This window comes from Catharus ustulatus, chromosome 22, assembly GCF_009819885.2.
Source record: "Catharus ustulatus isolate bCatUst1 chromosome 22, bCatUst1.pri.v2, whole genome shotgun sequence".
NCBI lineage: Eukaryota > Metazoa > Chordata > Aves > Passeriformes > Turdidae > Catharus > Catharus ustulatus.
In genome coordinates, this window is record NC_046242.1 from 5,974,818 (window position 1) to 5,992,766 (window position 17,949).

General features: G+C 55.8%; 1 protein-coding gene across 2 annotated transcripts; it reads right to left on the reverse strand.

Moving 5' to 3' along the window:
* Positions 1-2,211: 2,211 nt before the first annotated feature.
* MMP28 (matrix metallopeptidase 28) lies at positions 2,212-17,233 on the reverse strand. Of its 2 annotated transcripts, none has more exons than XM_033078324.2 (8): positions 17,144-17,233; positions 9,654-9,727; positions 8,880-9,016; positions 6,305-6,526; positions 5,149-5,394; positions 4,651-4,800; positions 4,038-4,205; positions 2,212-2,606 (listed from the first exon to the last, which is right to left on the reverse strand). In XM_033078324.2, the coding sequence occupies exons 1-8, from the start codon at positions 17,231-17,233 to the stop codon at positions 2,212-2,214; spliced, it is 1,482 nt and encodes a 493-aa protein (XP_032934215.1). The 2 variants fall into 2 exon arrangements, with proteins under 2 accessions (XP_032934215.1, XP_032934216.1); XM_033078325.2 differs by lacking the exon at positions 17,144-17,233 and adding an exon at positions 13,549-14,268.
* Between the last annotated feature and the right edge of the window lie 716 nt (positions 17,234-17,949).

Here is a 17,949-nt window from a genome sequence, read left to right on the forward strand (position 1 = left end):
ATTTCCATCCAAGGCACCCAGTGGGGTGGAATGAAAGGCTCAGGGTGTGAGTTCACCTCCCCCAAACCCCCCAAATTGATGGGGTACAGTAGAGTGACCCTGCTGCCACTGCCAGCACTGCTGAGCTCAGCCCTGCAGCATCACAGGGCCCCGAGGCATCCCACAGGACACTGCCCCAGGAAACACATGGCAGCAAGCCAGGGAAGAGATGGAAAACCCAAAAAGGGGAGAGGATTTGAGGTGGTCCCATCCTCAGCCTCCAGTCACACAGCAGATGGGATGCCTGGCTTTCTCCTAAGGGGGCAGGAAAAGGGATAATGAATGAATTCAGCCTGGGGAAAAAACCTATTAACACATCCTAAAGTGTGGAAAAATCCTCAGTAATTTGGAGATGAAATAGGAAAGAGAATTTCCATGTTTTCATCAGCATCAGTGAGTTTTCAGTGGGATCCATCTCCCCTCTTTGATCCTTCAAGCATGAAAGCTGAGGCCAAATTCAGCAATCCCTACTCCAACCCCAAACACCCACAGGCATCTTAAACACAACCCTGTCAGGAAACTGGAGATTTGATTTAAAAAAAAAAAAAAGCAAACCCAAAGTGTGACATGAAAACAAGCACAAATCCCAATGCCACATATCCAGAATTTGGTTTTATTTGCTGTCAGGTCTCCAAGCCCTTGGGACTCCCTGCAGGAAACGTCACCTCATTATCATTCAATCCCAATGAAAACGCTGCAGGGCCGTTTCTTTGGCAACATGAAAAGTCCCCTGAGGTTTTAGGCAGATGAAGACCCTGTGTCTGTGTCTGCTCATGAAGGGATCACTCACAAGTGTTTTGGGGATGGGAGGAGTGCTGGCTCCCCATCCTGCCAAACCCAGCTCAGCTGGCACCTGGCAGCACCAAAAGCCCTCGGGATGTACCAGTCCTGGCACCCTGCTCAGGGCAAGCCCTGCTCTGCAGGGAAGGTCTAGAAAGGGCAAGGATGAGTAAAAGAGGAGTTCTTGAAGCTGCTGGCATCAGGAGGGCACCCCGATGTGGCATCCCTGACATGGCACAGGGGGACCAAAGCAGGGCTGGGGTCTGAGTCCTGGATGAATAATTTCAATAAATCATTTAATAAATCTGAGCCCTGTCTTGCTTGGAATTCCTCAGAACTGCAGCTCTGGGAAGCTGAGCTCCTGGCACACGATGGTCCTTTGCAGACACCACCAGTGACCATGCCCAGGAGCGTTTCCAGGTGGGGAGTCTGCCTTGGGAAAGGAATGAGGAATATGCAGCCACGCTGTCCCTGTGGCCTGCATGCACAGACACGTCCCTCTGTCCTGCTCACCCTCTCCTCTTCCCCTCCTCCCCCAGTTATTTGCCCCTCCTGTTCATCCAGGTGGGGCCCAGGGACTCAGGAACTCGCTGATCCTGTCCCTTGCAGAGCACAGGCACTTCCTCTGCACACAGTGGGGCTGCCAGGTGAGCACAGCCCTTGTCAGACACCACAGGCACCCCAAACCCATCTGAAAGTGCTCCTGCTGCCTGTGAGCAGCACAGTGACGTGGCCACCAGCCCAGCTGAGCCTCCTCTTGCCTTCAGCCCCAAGTTCCCACTGTGGTGGGGTCTGCAGCTGGTGCTCAGCAGAGCTCTGGGATGTGAGCACAGCCCAGCACAGCATCCCCAACCCTCCATACCCCGGGGTCTGAGCAAACAGCAGCGGCAAAGCTCCACCAGGAGCCAAATTTTTGTCCAAATGTCTCTTTTCTTGTAGTTTGAAGCAGGAGATGTTCTCAGGCTGTTTTTAAAATTATCCAAACCGCAAAGCAAGCAGCAGCGAGACATTTCTGATTGTGGGGAAATGACAGATACCAACAAGTATCAACAAAGATATTTAAAAGTATCACCAAACTTCAGTCCTGGTTTGAAAAACGTGTAAAAATATCCTGAAAGTGAACAGAAATGGGTGTGTTTGCAGTCTCCATGGCTGATACTTTTTTTTTTTTTTTTGTGGTCTTTTTAAAAATACCGTGTCCCAAAGCCTCCAGACCACCTGGCTGTGGCACTCCTGTCCCAGCTGCACCCGAGCTCTGCTGCGTCACTGCTCCACCACCCCACAGCTCCAGCACCCACGGGCAGCCCATCCCTGCCTGACCATCCTCAGACAGAACACAAAACAGGATCCAGGCAGCAGAGAGCGAGGGGAGCTCCAGAGCCCAGGCTGTGCTCACAGAAGAACCTGCTCGCTGTTGGCGTCCCAGCAGCCCATCCAGGCCAGCTGCGTGGCCCATTTGCCGGTGGCCACCACTCGCAGCTTGTCCTGGTCAAATCTCCAGTAGTGCTCATCCCGAAAGAAGTAGACGGAGGCGTCGCGGTGGGTGAGAGCCCCGGCCGTGCCCGGGGGCAGCCCTGCCCAGTCCCGCAGGCTGCGGGGGTAGTAGGGCTCCACGCCCAGCGGCTCCTCGCCCAACACGAAATATTTGGGGCCTTTGAAGAGGACGAGCCGCCGGAGCTGCTGGAAGTAGAGCGCGGTGTCCGGGTGCCGAGGCAGCCCCAGGGCGCTGCATTTTCGGGGGAATCCTGCATCCAGCCTGAAGCCCGTGTAGCGCCAGCATCGGCCGCCTGCGGGGATGGGAGGGTTAAACACAGCCCAGAGGGTCCGTGAAAGGACAAGCTCCGGGAGATGGGACAGTGACATCCATCCCCTGGTGACCCCACCAGAACCACTGCTTGTGGAGCAGCCTGGGGGGAAACTGAGGCACAGCCACTCAGGGGCTCGAAGGCATGGAAAGGGACCACCAGGGACAGAGCAAGGCCACCACCATGCTGCTTCTGGCAAACATCCTCCTGATCCTGAACAGTGAATGGCACAGACAGAAACAGATCCAACAGGCTGGGCCATCCAAGCCAGCACTGCAGCAGAAATTGCGATGGGGACCGATGGCTTGGCCGTCCCCACAGCGCCCTGTCCCCACAGCAGGGCAGACAAAAGCCCCTTTCTGCTCACAAGGCACAGCCTGACGCAGCCCTGGGGAGGGTGGAGGGAGTGGTGAGGGCTGGGGAGGCAGAGGGGCTTTGGCTCTCACCCAGCTGCAGCACAAAGCCCCTTTTCTGAGCAGCCAGTGACTGCTTCCCATTAAAGCTGGGGCTGACCCTGGCAGCCAGGCTGCCTGGTTTGACCTTCCTGTCCCCATCTGGCTGCTGGGCAGCTCATGGATTGGATCCCAGCTCCTGGGGTAGCTCATGGATGGTATCCCAGCTCTTTGGGCAATTTATCCCAGACCCTGGGGCAGTTTATGGATGGTATCTCAGCTCCTAGGGCAGCTCATGGATGGTATCTCAGCTCTTTGGGCAATTTATCCCAGCCCCTGGGGCAGTTCATGGATGGCATCCCAGCTCTTTGGGCAGTTTATCCCAGCTCTTTGGGCAGTTCATGGATGGCATCCCAGCTCTTTGGGCAGTTTATCCCAGCTCTTTGGGCAGTTCATGGATGGCATCCCAGCTCTTTGGGCAGTTTATCCCAGCTCTTTGGGCAGTTCATGGATGGCATCCCAGCTCTTTGGGCAGTTTATCCCAGCTCTTTGGGCAGTTCATGGATGGTATCCCAGCTCTTCGGGCAGTTCATGGATGGTATCCCAGCTCTTTGGGCAGTTCCTGGATGGTATCCCAGCTCCCAGGGCAGATCAGCCCCCAGGCCCAGCACAGGGATCCATGTGCACCATGAAACCCCCACCACTCCCCTGCACCTCGTGTTTTGAGGAACCTTTCCTCCCCACTGCACCTGGATTTGATTTGACACCCCAGTGAGTGCTGCTCTCCTGATGGGGAAACTGAGGCACAAGGAGGTGATGTGGCCACCAGGGCTGGGTGGTTCACTCATCACAGGGCACTCAGCCCAGGGATTTTTTTCACACTCATTACACAGCAATGGCCCAGCTCTGCACTGGGAGGGGACCAGCAGGAGGGGACACAAACAGGAGTTGTGTGGCTCCAACCACAGCCCAGGCAGGAGCAGAGGCAGCCCTGAGGGGAGTCCCCTGCCCCCTCACCCACCTTTGAAGAAGTAGAACTTTCCACTGAGCTGGGACCAGGCGCAGGCGTCGATGCCGGCGGGGAGGCCGGGCCAGCGCGGCTGCAGTGGCTGTGGGTCACTGGCATTGCCACTCGCTGACACCACCCAGTAGTGGCTGCCCTTGAAGATGTAGAGGTTGTGGTCCCCATCTGTGAGGCAGAGGGAGGGTACCCCAGGTGAGAAATTTTACTGAACCACCCACCATGCTGCCCAGCTCTCCTCCCCACGTAGCCCTGTGGTGCTTTGGGGATCCTCAGGGTGTGGATGCTTCCTCCTGCCTTTCCAGCCACCCCCACAGCTTCCATAACTCATTACCTCCCCTTCAGCCATGAGAGGATAAATGCTGACCACAGTTCAAGGCTTATCTTGCACAGCTGAGCTCCTGCAGTGATTAATCCTTGCCAGGATGTTTTCCCTCCTCCTGCACATCACTGTTCCCTCAAGGTGCTGCTTCACTGTGCATCAGTGATGCCACCAGTGCCAGGAGCTGTGGACCAGTCAAACCCACCTTCCCACCACTGGGAGCTGCAGCAGCACTGGGACAAGGGGAAGGGGGGCACATTTTGGGAGAGGGTCACGCTGGCCAACACCCACCGGCAGTTATGGCATCAAAGAAGGAGTGGCAATAGTAGGTGCTGAGGCTCCTGTGCTGTCGGTCCCTGCTGTAAAGATCCGTGTTCCAGTCCTGGAAGTGAGTGAAGACCTTTCCTGGGAGCTGGATGGCCGAGCCCTTGGAGGGTTTTCCTGGGATGGAACAAAGGGTGATGAGTCTGGAGAAGGGACACAGAAACAACTTTTTCCAGAGCACAGGGCTGGGACTCCCAAGACTCCAAAGACTCCTTGTCCCACTGTCTGATTCCTATCCCTTGGTACCCCAAAAAACATGCACAGGAGACAAGTGGGCAGCAAACCCAACCTTCCCTGCCCTGGAGGCCCTGGTACCTGTCCCACCTCCCCAGTCACACACAGAGATGGGCCCATGTGGCTGTAGTCCTCTCCCCTTTCAGGGACCTGCTCCCACCCCTCCTGCTCACTCCATCCCAGAGAACAGCCCTGGAGGAACCGAGGGATGCTCAGGGAACCCAGGCTCACCATACAAGTTCTGAACAGCCAAGATGTCATCCCAGCTGAGGACAAAATCCTTGCTGAGCTTCTTGTAGTAGGGGGACATGAGGGCGCTCTTGACGGGCGAGTGCTGCAGCCCCAGCGTGTGCCCCACCTCGTGGGCCACCACGATGAACAGGTTGCGCCCCTTGCCGCTGTGCAGGGACCAGCGCTCGGCGCTGTCAAAGTGCGCTTCTCCTCGCCGGGGGAAGAAGGCGTGAGCCAGGGCACCTCCTGGGGACACGAGAGCCATCAGGGACCACGGAGCAGCGGGCACATGCAGCTCTGGTTTGTCTAAATGTGCACCAGGTTTTGGTCATTTTGGAGGAGCCCATGTTTGGAGGGTGTTGTGAAATGGGGAGGGCTCCTTGAGGGCCTTTAAGGAACATCTCAGCTGCCTTGCTGGCAGACCTCAGCTGCAGAGTTGGGAGGGGGGATCCCAAATCAGGCAGTAAACTGGTGCAAACTGGGCTAGAGAGACTGCAGAGCCTCCCTCACCCCCAGCCCATCTGCCCTAGGTTACAATGTAAAGATGTGCCCAAAAGTATTTATTCTATCACCATCTTCTGAAACCAGGTGGGGCAGTGATTCTTATCTCTGTGGGAGATATCCTCTGCTAATGGGCCAGCTGTTAAAAACCAGGTGAGGCAATGTTCTTTATCTTTTCCCCAGGAGATATCTCCTGTTAATGGTCACTGAGTCCCACTGCATGACTGATAAAATTCCATCATCCCATTGGGAGATGCTCCACCCAGGGGGAGGAGGCAAAGCCTTTCCTATCCTATAAAAACTGAGATTTGGAACACCAAAGCTGCCCTTACCCACGGGTTTCCAGGGGACAAGGGCTACCAGATCTTTCTACAGGATCACCACTAAAACAAGATCACTTTATCTGGACTGCTGCCACCACCCTATCTAGCAGGGTGTCAGGCTGTACTCTGACTCTGTCAGTGGTTTTTCTTTTGTACTATTGCATGTATTTTATTTTTCTCTTTTTTTTCCCTATTAAATCGTATTTCTGACTCGGAGTCTCCCCCTGGTTTTGCTTTCAAACCATCCCACCACCCCAAGCCCAGCTCTCCTCCCTGATAGGGAAGAGCCCACGTTGTAAAAGAGAAGCTTACGAGGGGAGAGCGACCAGCACCTGGCCCATCGAAGGCGTTGTTGAGTCCATCGTTGTGGTCCCCGTGGAAGAAGGTGAGGCGGATGTCAGCAGGGCCCTGCTGCACCTCCCAGAAGAGCAGGGAGGACACGTTGCTCCAGAGCTCGAAGGCGGCTCTCACGGCCAGGCGCACCTCGTGCTGGGGCAGGTAGGACGGCCAGTTCACCACCCGGTACGTCAGGTGCCGCTTGTACCAGCGCCCACCTGCAACAGGACAAGCTCAGCAGCGCCCACTGGGGCTTGGCCTTCCACCCAGGGGCTGCCTGGATGGAAGAAAACTTGATGGAAGTGTCGTGGTTTTAGCAAGCCAAAGCTGGAAGTTGAGGGAGGTGCAGCACCACGATGAAATCCTTCTGAAGGTGCCACCGCTAGAGCCCACCCAAGGCTGGAACCTCTCTGAGGAGATGAGAAGTTGTGGCACCAGGTTTAAACTCAGCCTTTGGCTCACCATCCTCTCCAGAGCCAAATCCAGCATGGGTCCCTGCTGGAAGGTCTGCTGGCTCAAACCAGCTCCAAGTGCAGAAGATGCAGCCCAAGGGGTGGATTTCAGGGAGAGGAATCAAAGCCACCTCTGAAAAGGTGGAACCAAAGCAAAGGAGTGAGAAGGGCTCTCAGCAGCACCTTGGGGGCACAGTTCAGTGCCCAAGGCTTCCTTAAAAGCTTTCAGGGGAGACAGAGCCCTGATACCACCAGGACAGAAGGGGACAGGGTAAAGCGGACAAGCCTTGTGACTCCCCCTAAGCTCCCAACCTCCCTTCCACACAGGAGAGCAAAGATGGGAGTTGAAAGAGTCACTGAGCACCATCACAGCCTCCTCCTCCTCCTCCTCCCCCAGCACCCCTCAGCAGCTGTGGGACCCCAGAGCCTTGGGATTACATTTATCTGGAGGCATCTGGGAGCAGGAAAAAAGCCATGGGGCCCCAGGGGGATGTGGGTGCCAGAGCTGGTGCTGAGGCGTGGGAGTGGTGACAGAGCTCCAGCATCTGCCTCTGCTCCAGATGTGCAGGAAAACGGGGGGAACAGAGCCGGCAGCACGCTGGGGCTCACTGCCCTGGCTCTGAACTGAGCCTCCCAGCAAACCTGGCAGACATCCCACCCCAGCTCTGCCTCCTTCTCCCCCATTTCTGAGCAGCCCATGGCTGGGGAGGCTCTGGGCTGACTGGTCACACTCCTGGGGACAAAATCAGTTCCCACTGCTTGTCAGTGCTATGATGGCCTCCAGCTCCTGAAGACACAGATGAGCTTCCACTCTGCACAGCAAAAACTGAAGGCTGTCCCTAAAACAAAGCCTGGCATCCCACCCTTCCCTCCACAGGAGCAGAGCATCTACCACCCGAGGAGGGTGAGCAAGGCTGCTCTGAGGAAGAGGAGGGCTTGGCCTTTGTCCCGTGCTGGGCTCTGAGTGTGCCCCAAGCCAGAGGGATGAGGACACAGAGGCTGATCCCGCTGGGAGAAGGGTGGATAACAAAGCACTTTGCTGCCTCAGCTGCCTGGGTTTCCTGCTCCATGCAGGATAAACAGCACAAAGCCTCCAGCCTTCCTGGCTGGTGCCAGCAGCCCTGTCCCCACCCAGCCCGTGGGTTCTGATGTGGTGCTGCTCCCATCCCCGCTGCCTGTGCCATCAGATCACCAGAGCAATGACCAGTGCCACACTGAGCCCTTTCCTGCCCTTTCCTTGAGCCGTTGGGCATCTCTTGCCACCTACCCACAGGGCACTGGCTGCTTCTGTTTGCCCATCTCCTGCTGCATGTCCTTCCTGCTCTGCCCACTGCCCACATGTCCTGGGCACAGGATGGTTGCTGCAAGGTTCACGCTGCATGCTGGGGCTTTGGAAGGGAATGCAGAGGCTGGAGGAGGATGACAGGGCTCTCCTGGGGCTGTCCATCGCCAGCCCTGACAGATGCACAGGCAGCCTGACACGGCACAGAGCCTTTTCTTAATCTCCCCTTCCTTTTTCCCATGTCCTAAGCACAGCTGGCCCTGGAATCTTGCTCTCTAGGAATCCAGTTACTCATCTGCAAGCCCAGAGAGAGCTCCCAAGGGACAAGAGGCCCAGTCCTGGACACACAGGAGCACAGAAGGATGCTTGGAGCAGAGCTAAACCCCTTAACATGGGTGAAAAGACTCTCGGGTCAGGCAGCCAAGTGCTGGCAGGTTTTTGGTTACTGCTGTGTCCCTAATAAGCATTACAAGTCCCAAAGGTCAGCAAACCTGGAGATGATTTCACTGCATGCCAGCCCTGCAGGTCATGCCAGCACAGCTGAGTGACCGGAGTGCCCTCTGGGACCGTCCTGCCTCCCACAGCAGGAGCAAAACCACCCCAGAGAGATAAATTCCCCCACGAGTGGGAGTCACATCTCTAATCACCGCTGACATCAAGCCACAGAGACCAACTAAAAATAAAACAGCTTTAAAAATAACCTCCAAGTGCGTCCTGAGCTGGATGCTGTGCCAGTGGGGCTGCACCTCCCACCCACAGCAGCTTCCCCACGGGTCCAGGAGGGGAGAGCCGAGCAGCCCGGAGCCCAAAGCGCAGCGGGAGCTGGGGAGCACTGACCGTGCTGTGCCGTGCGCCGGCGGCGCCGGGCGGGCCATGCCCCATCATCCGTGCCACACCTCGGCAGAGCCATCTGATGGAGGGTGCGGGCATCCAGCACCCCGCTGGGCGGGAGGTGGGTCACCCGCTGGAAATCCCTGCCGAAGGAAGGGAGATGTCAGCACCCACATCCAGACCCCCCGAGGTTTTGTCTGAGCCAGGATTTCCACCCCACAACCTTCACACCCCAATGTCAGAACTTCATCCAGTTGGTAAAACAAGGACTTGGCTCTGCAACCACAGCTGACCTGTAAGTCACCTCCTAGCAGGGCAAAAGCAAAAATGCTTTTTCCGGTTTTAACCCCAGCTATTTGACTTCGGGTTTAATTTTACATTTAGCTTTGTGTAAGGTCAGGCCCAGGATGCTCCCAGAGCCAAGGTGATATCCTTAGGAGAAGTCCAGGCAGGAGCTGGCAGCTCGCCCTCCCTGACATCTCCCAGCCATCCCCAAGCTCGGCCTCCCCGCAGATTTTATTGCGAGGCGAGCACCGGGCCATAAAAGGCAAATAAAGCAGCGAGAGGCGGGTGCCAGCAGCCGGCACCCAGCTGGAGAGCCGGGCACGGACCCGCCTTTCCAAAAAGGACTGGCTGTGCTTTAGCATCAGACCGTGAGACAGAGAGCCTCCAGCTGCAGAAAGACCCCTCTGCTGCAAAAAAGCCCCTCGGAGTGCTGGCAGCATCCCTGCAGCTGGAGCTGCTGAGTTTGGAGTGCAGAGTTGAATTAAAGGCTCCTACCTCAGCGCCTCGGTGAACTCGGCCGGGCTGTGTGTGCCTGGCTCGCTCAAGTACCCGTACTTCTCCAGGAAGAGCTGAAAAAAAATAAAATTAAAAAAAATTTAAAAAGGAATATGCAGCTCAGAGCACGTTGGCTTGGGAAGTGGGGGGAAAGGAGACGAGATGAAAAACAAACAGTGCTGCCAGCCCAAAATGCCCGCTGGTTTTGCTCCTGAGAGCTCTGCACCTCCTGCGCCCCTGCAGGTTTCCGTGTGTCTCCTCCCCATCGTTTTGGATGGCTCTTGGGGCTTTTGGCCACGACACCGTGGAGGCGTGGGAGGAAAGGAGAGAGATGGAAAACCTCTGCTGCCATGTCATCCGCAGCCAGAGGCGACCAAACCCACAGCTCTAATCGCCCCATGAAACAAAGGCCGGAGTGCTGCGGGTAGGGCGGGGTGAGATGGGGTCAGCCTCACTCACCCCATTCCCATTCCCATTCCCATTCCCATTCCCATTCCCATTCCCATTCCCATTCCCATTCCCATTCCCACCCCAATTCCCGTTCCCATCCCCATTCCCATTCTCATTCCCACACAGGATGTGCTCATGCAAAGTGGGGACGCTCCGGGCGCACTTTGCTTTGCCAAACCCATTCTTCTTCTTATCGCCCGTTGACACGGACGGAGATTGCCTCTCTGAACTTGCTCCAGCACTCAAATTGTATGTTAAAGAAAATAAACGGCTCAGGCTGCTGCCCGGCTTTTGGAGGAGTTAATAGCTGGGGTCACAGGAATGCTCCACGCCCGCCTGCCCCGCCAGGGATGTCTGAGGGAGACAAACAAGCTGCCCAGCATCCTGTTAATGCAGCACAGCCCAGTTACAGCAATGAATAATAATCAGAATAAAAAGTGAAAGTGGCGGCTTCCTTTCCCTGCATCCCAAAGGAGAGGTGTGCTGAGTGCCACGGGCTGACCCAGATAGCAGGGCTGGTGCCCTCTGGGAAAATGGGTGTTTTTAAAGCTGGTTCCCTCATCCTGGGGACGGGAAAAGGAGGGGTTTGGAGTGTTGACCTCCTCTCAGTGCTGCTCCTGACTGTGGGTGACCCAGTTCTCCTTCACGTCCCTGCAGAGGAGGCAGCAATGCAGGGCCTTGCCACCCTGCAGGGAGCAGGAATGGTTTGTGGATGTGGCAGCCCCGAGGCGTGCCAGGGCCTCTCCCTCTCCTCCTCCTGCCCAAACCTTCTGTTTGCCATATAGAGTCATCCTCATGTCATCCCCAAACACTCAGCCCCGTGTGGGCTGGGCAGGCACATCCAGGTGTGCTCTGCAGACCTCATCTCCTCCAGTTTCATCTCCTCCAGTTTCATCTCCTCCAGTTTCATCTCCTCCTTTACACCCCTTCTACTGGAGCATCCCCCTCTGGCAGAGGACCCGCACAGATTCCTGCCTGGACACGCTCTTTGCTCAGCCCCACACAAAGAATTTGCCTGTTTTTCCCACCAAAGATGCCTGTCTCAGCTGGAGGCAGCAGCAGCTCATCCCAGCAGCACCAGGCTGCAGCAGCAACAGCCTGAGCATGGCCAGAGGCACCCAGACACCTCCCACTGGTCCAGTGAGCCAGGAAAAATCAGACAAGTGCCACACAGGCAGGGAGAGAATTGCCTTGTTTGTCAGGAGAAGCCACAACACCTCTGCCCAGGGATGGACCATCCAGCCTGGACTTGCCATTCCCCAGCCACACCAGGATAATCCCAGTTTTACAGGGGTACCAGGAGGCAAAATCCAGCAGCAACTCGGGGTGAGCATGCAGGGATGGAGGATGTGGGGATGGAGTGGCTTGGAGCCCTCCAAGAATGTCTGGAGAGGAGAAGGAATCTGACCCTTTTCTTCTTGTATTTTTACAAAGTTCTCCTCCAGATGCACAAAATCACAGTTACATATAAGGGTGCAGGGTGAAGATCCCAGCGGTGACATCACCGCAGATAAATGTGAGCTGAGAACACTCAGATGGGAAGTCCTGGCTCTCACATCACGGTCTGAACCTTCTCTAACACAATTTTGCATTCACTCAGCTCAACCTGAAGCTCTTCCCTCTTGGAACCTCATCCTTAAAGCGTGAAAATGAGTTTTCCTCACCATGATCTCATGAAGGCTTGAAACCCCATCTGGACATGTCAGGTGCACAATGAAAAAAGCAAACCCTGTCCCAGCAGCTGCTTTTGAGCAGCACCAGAAGGCACAGAGGCCACTGGCTTTATTATTCCTACCCAGAGCTCCTTGAGCTTTGCAAGTCCAAGCAAAGCAGCATTTTCTCTGTGATTTCTGACCTGTCCCACACTGAGGTTCTCACACACAGGCACCAATTCTCTGGCTGCAAAACCATCAGGAGAAATTCTATTACATTTTCTAGACTTATCTGCTGTCAGCTAAAGGTGATGGTGGTCCTGGAATCACAGAGCTGCAGGAGAGGGATGTGCTGATCCCCCACTCCATCAGGTATTTGTCCAAGCACAGAGCATACAAATCCAGGGATTTTTTGGGGTCCAGAGCAACCCAAGAGCCCCATGACACAGTGTTCTGTGCCCAAACCAGTGCTCACGGCTCCCCCAGCACTGCACAACCCCCCAGGCTCTGGCAGGGCTGGCTGGAATCTGGCACCAGCCCATGAAACCTCTCCAGAGGCTGCAATGCAAAGACTGGTGCTGGGAAAACCCCCTCCCTCCTGCCCCAGACAGGGAAATGCTCTTTTCCATACAATGGGGAGAGAAAAACAGCAGGAAACAAAGAGAAACATTAATATGAAGTATGCCCAGCTCCCCCTGTGCGCGAGGGAGGGAGAGGAGGACAGACCTGGCTGGGCTGCCCGGGAGCCTTTGCTGGGGCAGAGAATCCTCCGGGGTGCAGCAGGGACAGCGGGAGGAGCTGGGGGACACAGAGGGGCCCTTCCCATCTCAGGGCTCTGATGAGGAGCCTGTTTCAACCCTGGAAATCATCTCTGCCTTGGCTAAAGCCAAGGAAACACCTTGGCCTCGACCACAGGCATCCCGGGTGGAAGAAAGCCAGCGGCAAATACAATTAGCCCTCCCTGCCTGGAAATGGGGATAACGAGAGTGCCGAGACAGCAGGCTCCGCTCCTGCCTGCTCTCCCCTCCAGACACGCCGGCTCTGGCTCCTTTCCACCAGCCAAGCACCGGAGAAGCCTCACACTGAGCTCCTGCTGACCGTGGTCCCTCTGCTCTGCCGGGTACAAATCCCATCTGTCCCCTCCATCCACCCTGCCGAAGGGTTTTGTGCCGCGATTGCAGGTGATGCCACCACAAGCTGCACTTTAAAGTCTTTTGTTTTAAATCACGAGACAGCCCAGGTGGATCCTAAATCCTGGTTCCAGCATCCCCAGGCTCATCCCACATCATCTCACCACCAAAATGGGCACAGCGGCTCCTGCTTTTCATCCTCAGTTCCCCCAGCACACAGACCAGGAGAGCTGGCCTGGGGCGAGTTTTGGGGCGGTCACAGAAGGAGCAGCGGCTCCTCCTGTCCATCGGGCCCCTGCTGCCTGCGAGCGGCCTCCAGAAGATGTCACATCAATTAAAAATGCTCATTCGCTTCCGCTCATCCCTGCAAAGCCTCAGGCAGAGCCCCCGCGCCGCTTTTGTTTAAGTGTGTGTGTAAGTATCTCTATAAATATTACATCTATAGACACACGAGAAGGGGCATTAGCGAGCACAGAGCCTGCTGCTCCTGCTGGGCAGGCAGGGAAACCTCAGCAGATTCTCTGCCCTGCTGATGGACTAAAGCCCCAAGCACCGTCTGGGTGCTGGGATGTTCCCCTGCCGCACCTAACCCGGTCCTGAAGGAATCTCCTGTCCCACCTACCACACCTAAAAATCCACTTTAGCAGCAAATAATCCACTTACCGCTAAAGATGTGGAGTTGAGGGTCTTCTAAACGCCTTTTATTTTCACACTCCATCTTCTAAAGCTGAGAAGCAGTAAGGCAGGTCTAACCAACCCCCCTCCTGCTTTCAGTTTTTGGATGTGGCTTGGAGAGACTTGCTCTAGCGGAAGGTGTCCCTGCCCACGGCAGGGAATGGAACGAGATCAGCTTTTAGGTCTCTTCCAACCCAAACCAATCCATGATTCTGTGATAACTCATAGGGAAGCAGCTGGCAGCTTTGCCTGGCACCCCCAGCACCAAAACCCCTGAACGCCACCCAAAGCACATGGGGAAAACAGGGAAGAACACCGAGCTTGGCCAAACCTTCCCCTGGGAATACCAGAGCTGCTGACAAACCAGTCCGGTCACGCAGCCTGGTTGTGATTTCGTGTCTAAGGAGAGGAGGAATCGAGTCCTGCCCTCCGCGGTGGGAGCCGGGGAAGGCGCCGTCCCCGCTGCCGTCCCCGCGGCTCCTTGCCCGGCGGGCGATATTTGCCCGAACAAGCGGGGATTGTCTGGGGGAGAAGCAGGAAGAAAGCCGGGCTGTTTGTGCTGCCGTGACTCACGGGGTGTAAATCACACCGGGGCATTGCCGGGGAGCTCCGAGCCCTCGCCACATCCGCGGGTGGTGCAGAGCACAGCGATGCCTCCGAGGGGGAATTCCTCCTGCTCTCCTTCCAGCGCCGTGCTGAGGCTGAGCAGCAGCGATTTTTTACAGTAAAGAGGATTTCTCCTCTTTATTTCAGAAGGAAAACGTGCGATGCTCTGTGCCCAGGTGGCCTCCGAGCCCCCCCGTGTCTGCGTGGTACCCGGGACCCTGGTTCCATCCTGTGCTCAGCATCCTGCATCCCAGCTCGCTCCCTAAATGCCAACACCGGAGCATTTCCCAGCACAAACACACCTCAGACCCCAAAATGTGAGACCTTGGGTTGGGAAGGGGGAGAAGTCAGTGTGCACCAGATACTGCAAGATGGGAAGGAGAAGGGCAGGATGAGGGAAAAAAATTGGAAAAAAAATCCAAAATGAGAATTATTCAGTCTGTTAGTCCAGTTCTCTCTTCCCATTCTTTGTTTTTCTCTAATTTCTCCCCAGTTTTTATTTCCACCAAAACAGACCTGGAGCTTCTCACACAAATCTCTGCAGGAACTTCATTGTCCTTTGTCCTTGGCTGCACCAGCTCCTCACCGTGCTCCTCACTCCCAGCACAGCCCGAGATCTCACATTCCCTGAGTGTTTTACACAATTCCCCTGGGATCAGGGAGTCTCGGGCATTGCCACCCCCCAGCTGCAGTCTGAGCACAGCTCAGCCAGACACCAGCTCTGCCCAACAATGTACTCTTTACATTGGGCCCTCTCCTATCTGTAGATGATAAGATGATTTCACATAAAAATGTTTAAAATTAAATTTTCTAATTTTCCTTTTTTTTTTTAATGTGTTTTTTTAACTGCAATTGATATGGATGCAGTGAAAACATGGGCACCAGCCAGGAAAAGCACACAACTGGACATTTTCTTATGCATCTAAGTTTACACAACCTATTGTTGCTAACTGTGGCTCTTTAAAAAGAACTTTTAAAAAAGTTTTAGAAGCAAAGCCTGGAAGTGCTCTGAAAGCCACAAGTCACGAGAACTATTTGATGTTATGTGAGAATTTCAGCTTCCTCCTGAAAGAAAATTAACTGCTCAGTTTATTTAGGCAAGTTCCACACCCCAGTCTCTGCATTTCCATTGTGTGTGCTGTCCCAAAGTCCCTGGACAGCACAGCACATCCCCATGGGGAAACTGAGGCAAGGAGACAGGAAAGTCACTTGCCCAGCACCCCCTCAGGGATCTGCCACAATTCTGGGATCTGTTCTGAAGCTTCAAGGGAAAAGAACTCAGAAGTCACCAGTGAGGGGTGGAAAAGCAGTTTGGGTTGTTAAACCAGTTTGTTTTCTTTTTAAAGTGAATTTTAAATTACTAGTTTTCTGAGCATGAAAATCTTTGCAGATTTATTTTCTCCAGGTGGCTTGAGGGGCTGGGCTGAGGTTTGTGCACAGTGGAAAAAGCACAACTCCTAATGACCTCTTTGAAGCAGCATCTCCCAGCAGAAGAAGCCTGCACATCAAAACCAGACTCTGAGCATTCCTGTGCCCTTTTCCTCTCAGAGCATGTCTTCAAAATCCCAATTAATTCCCCAGGACTTGCTAGCTGGGGTTGAAAATTAAGCATTTGTGCAAATGTACACTGAATGAAGGCTTAAACATGAAAAAATGCCCAATATGAACCTTTGTTCACCAGCCAAATCTCATCCCTTGTCCTCCCAAAACAAACAGGAATGGATGGTGGCATGGGGTGACAATGACAGCACGACAAACAAAAGAAATCCAAACAGAGGTGATGGGGACAGCCCTGGGGAGAGGCAGGCAGGGGGAGGACTGGCTTTTGTTCTCTCCTGATATTCTGGAGATGGGCAGGTTTCCTTGTGCATTTCTGTTGCTGGAGCTGTGTGGCAGGGTGGGTTTGCAGGTGCACATCACCTGTGGGGACACCTGGGCACGGGCTGAGAGAGATGGGATGTTCCATCCTGGACAAGAGAAGGCTCCAGGGACACACAGAGCCCCATCCAGTGCCTAAAGGGGCTCCAAGAGAGCTCAAGAGGGACTTTGGACAAGGGCAAGGAGAGACAGGACAAAGAGGAATGGCTTTAAACTGAAGTAGGCCAGACTTAGATTAGATATTGGGAAGGAATTGGGAATTCCCTGTGAGGGTGGGGAGGCCCTGGCACAGGGTGCCCAGAGCAGCTGTGACTGTCCCATCCCTGGAAGTGTTCCAGGCCAGGTTGGACAGGGCTTGGAGCAACCTGGGACAGTGGAAATGTCTCTGCTCATGGCAGGGGGTGAAATGGGATGAGTTTAGGCCCATTCTAACCCAAACCAGTCAGAGATTCTCTGTCATGGCTCCACACTGCACATGTGGCCACACACCCTGGCATTCCAACACATCCCTACAGCACAGCCCCAGCTCCAGCTGGCACAGCCTGTGCCGCCCTCACTGCGTGTTCCCAGGGCACACGGGGGTGCTCAGTGTCAGGAGCTCGTGGGCACTCACCTGTGGGGGGCATGTACCCTGGGGTCACGTTTGTACCCATGGCAGGGGCACATCAGGGACACGGGAACATCAGGGACATGGGCACATCAGGGACATGGGCACATCAGGGACACAGTGACACCTGGGACACAGGTACATCAGGGACATGGGCACATCAGGGACAAGGGTACATCAGGGACACGGTGACACCTGGGGCATGGCCACACCAGGGTCATGCTCACCCGCGGCAAAGACACACCCATGGCATGGACACACAGGGATATGCACACACCTGGCGGGACACGGACACACCTATGGCATGGGCACCGCAGGGACAGTCACATCTAGAGCGTGGGCACACCTATGGCACAGGGACACGGGCACACCTATGGCACAAGCACAGGGACACGGGCACACCTACGGCATGGACTCAGCGGGGACACGCACACACCCAGGACACGCTCCCGCCCCTCCCGGTGCCGGTGCCGGTGCCGGGGCCGCTCCTACCTCTGCCTGCCGCCGCTGTCCCGCGGCCGGTGCGGGCTGAGCCGCCGCCAGCAGCCCCAGTGCCAGGGCGGCCCGCAGCGTTCCTGCCATCCCGGCTCCGCTCCGCTCGCTCCGCGCCCGCCGCCGCCCCGGCCGCCTCTCCCCGCCCCGGCCCGGGGGCGGCCCCAGCCCCAGCCCCAGCCCCGGCCAAGGGCCGGGCTCCGGCAGCAGCACCGAGCGGAGGGGCTGGCCCTGCTCGGGGCACCGCGGGGCAGCAGCACCGAGCGGAGGGGCTGGCCCTGCTCGGGGCACCGTGGCTCACACCCAGCGGGGAAGGAGCCGGTGCGTGCCCTGGCCCCCGCCCCCCGGAGTATCCCGCTGCCCGGTTTGAAGCTGTGCAGAAGAGAAGGCAATTCCAGCTTTTCCGAAACCTGTGCTCATCCAGCACACGCGGATGCGGGGTTTGGAGGCCGGGGGTCCCTATGGGTCAGCACTGCCATGAGCTCAGCCACACAGAGATCCGAGCCAGCAGTGCAGCCCCCCTACAGGGGTCTGGCAAAATCTACACATCAGAGCAGCGCTCTGTCAGGTTTTACATAATAACCCCACACTCAGGGTTGTGATTGACACTCCCAGGGTTGTGGTTTACACTCTTTCTGTTTAAATCCCCCTGTTTGCCTGTGGCTGTTTGCTGCCCCTGTGTCCGTGTCACAGCTTCCCCGCAGCTCACACACAGCTGATGATTCGAGGGTTGCAGTGACAAGTCAGCAGCTCTGTTTACTCACAGCAGTATTTTGTTTGACTATTTTGTTTTAATTTGACTAAAG

What these genes read in the sequence shown, in the direction of transcription:
- MMP28 (XM_033078324.2), bottom strand. Translation starts at nt 17,233, where the DNA reads ATGGCAGGAACGCTGCGGGCCGCCCTGGCACTGGGGCTGCTGGCGGCG. An exon ending in CAACGCCTTCGATGGGCCAG is followed by an intron (nt 5,395 to 6,304) that starts GTGCTGGTCGCT and finishes TCGTGTCCCCAG; the next exon opens with GAGGTGCCCTGGCTCACGCC. An exon ending in AAAGTTCTACTTCTTCAAAG is followed by an intron (nt 2,607 to 4,037) that starts GTGGGTGAGGGG and finishes CCATCCCCGCAG; the next exon opens with GCGGCCGATGCTGGCGCTAC.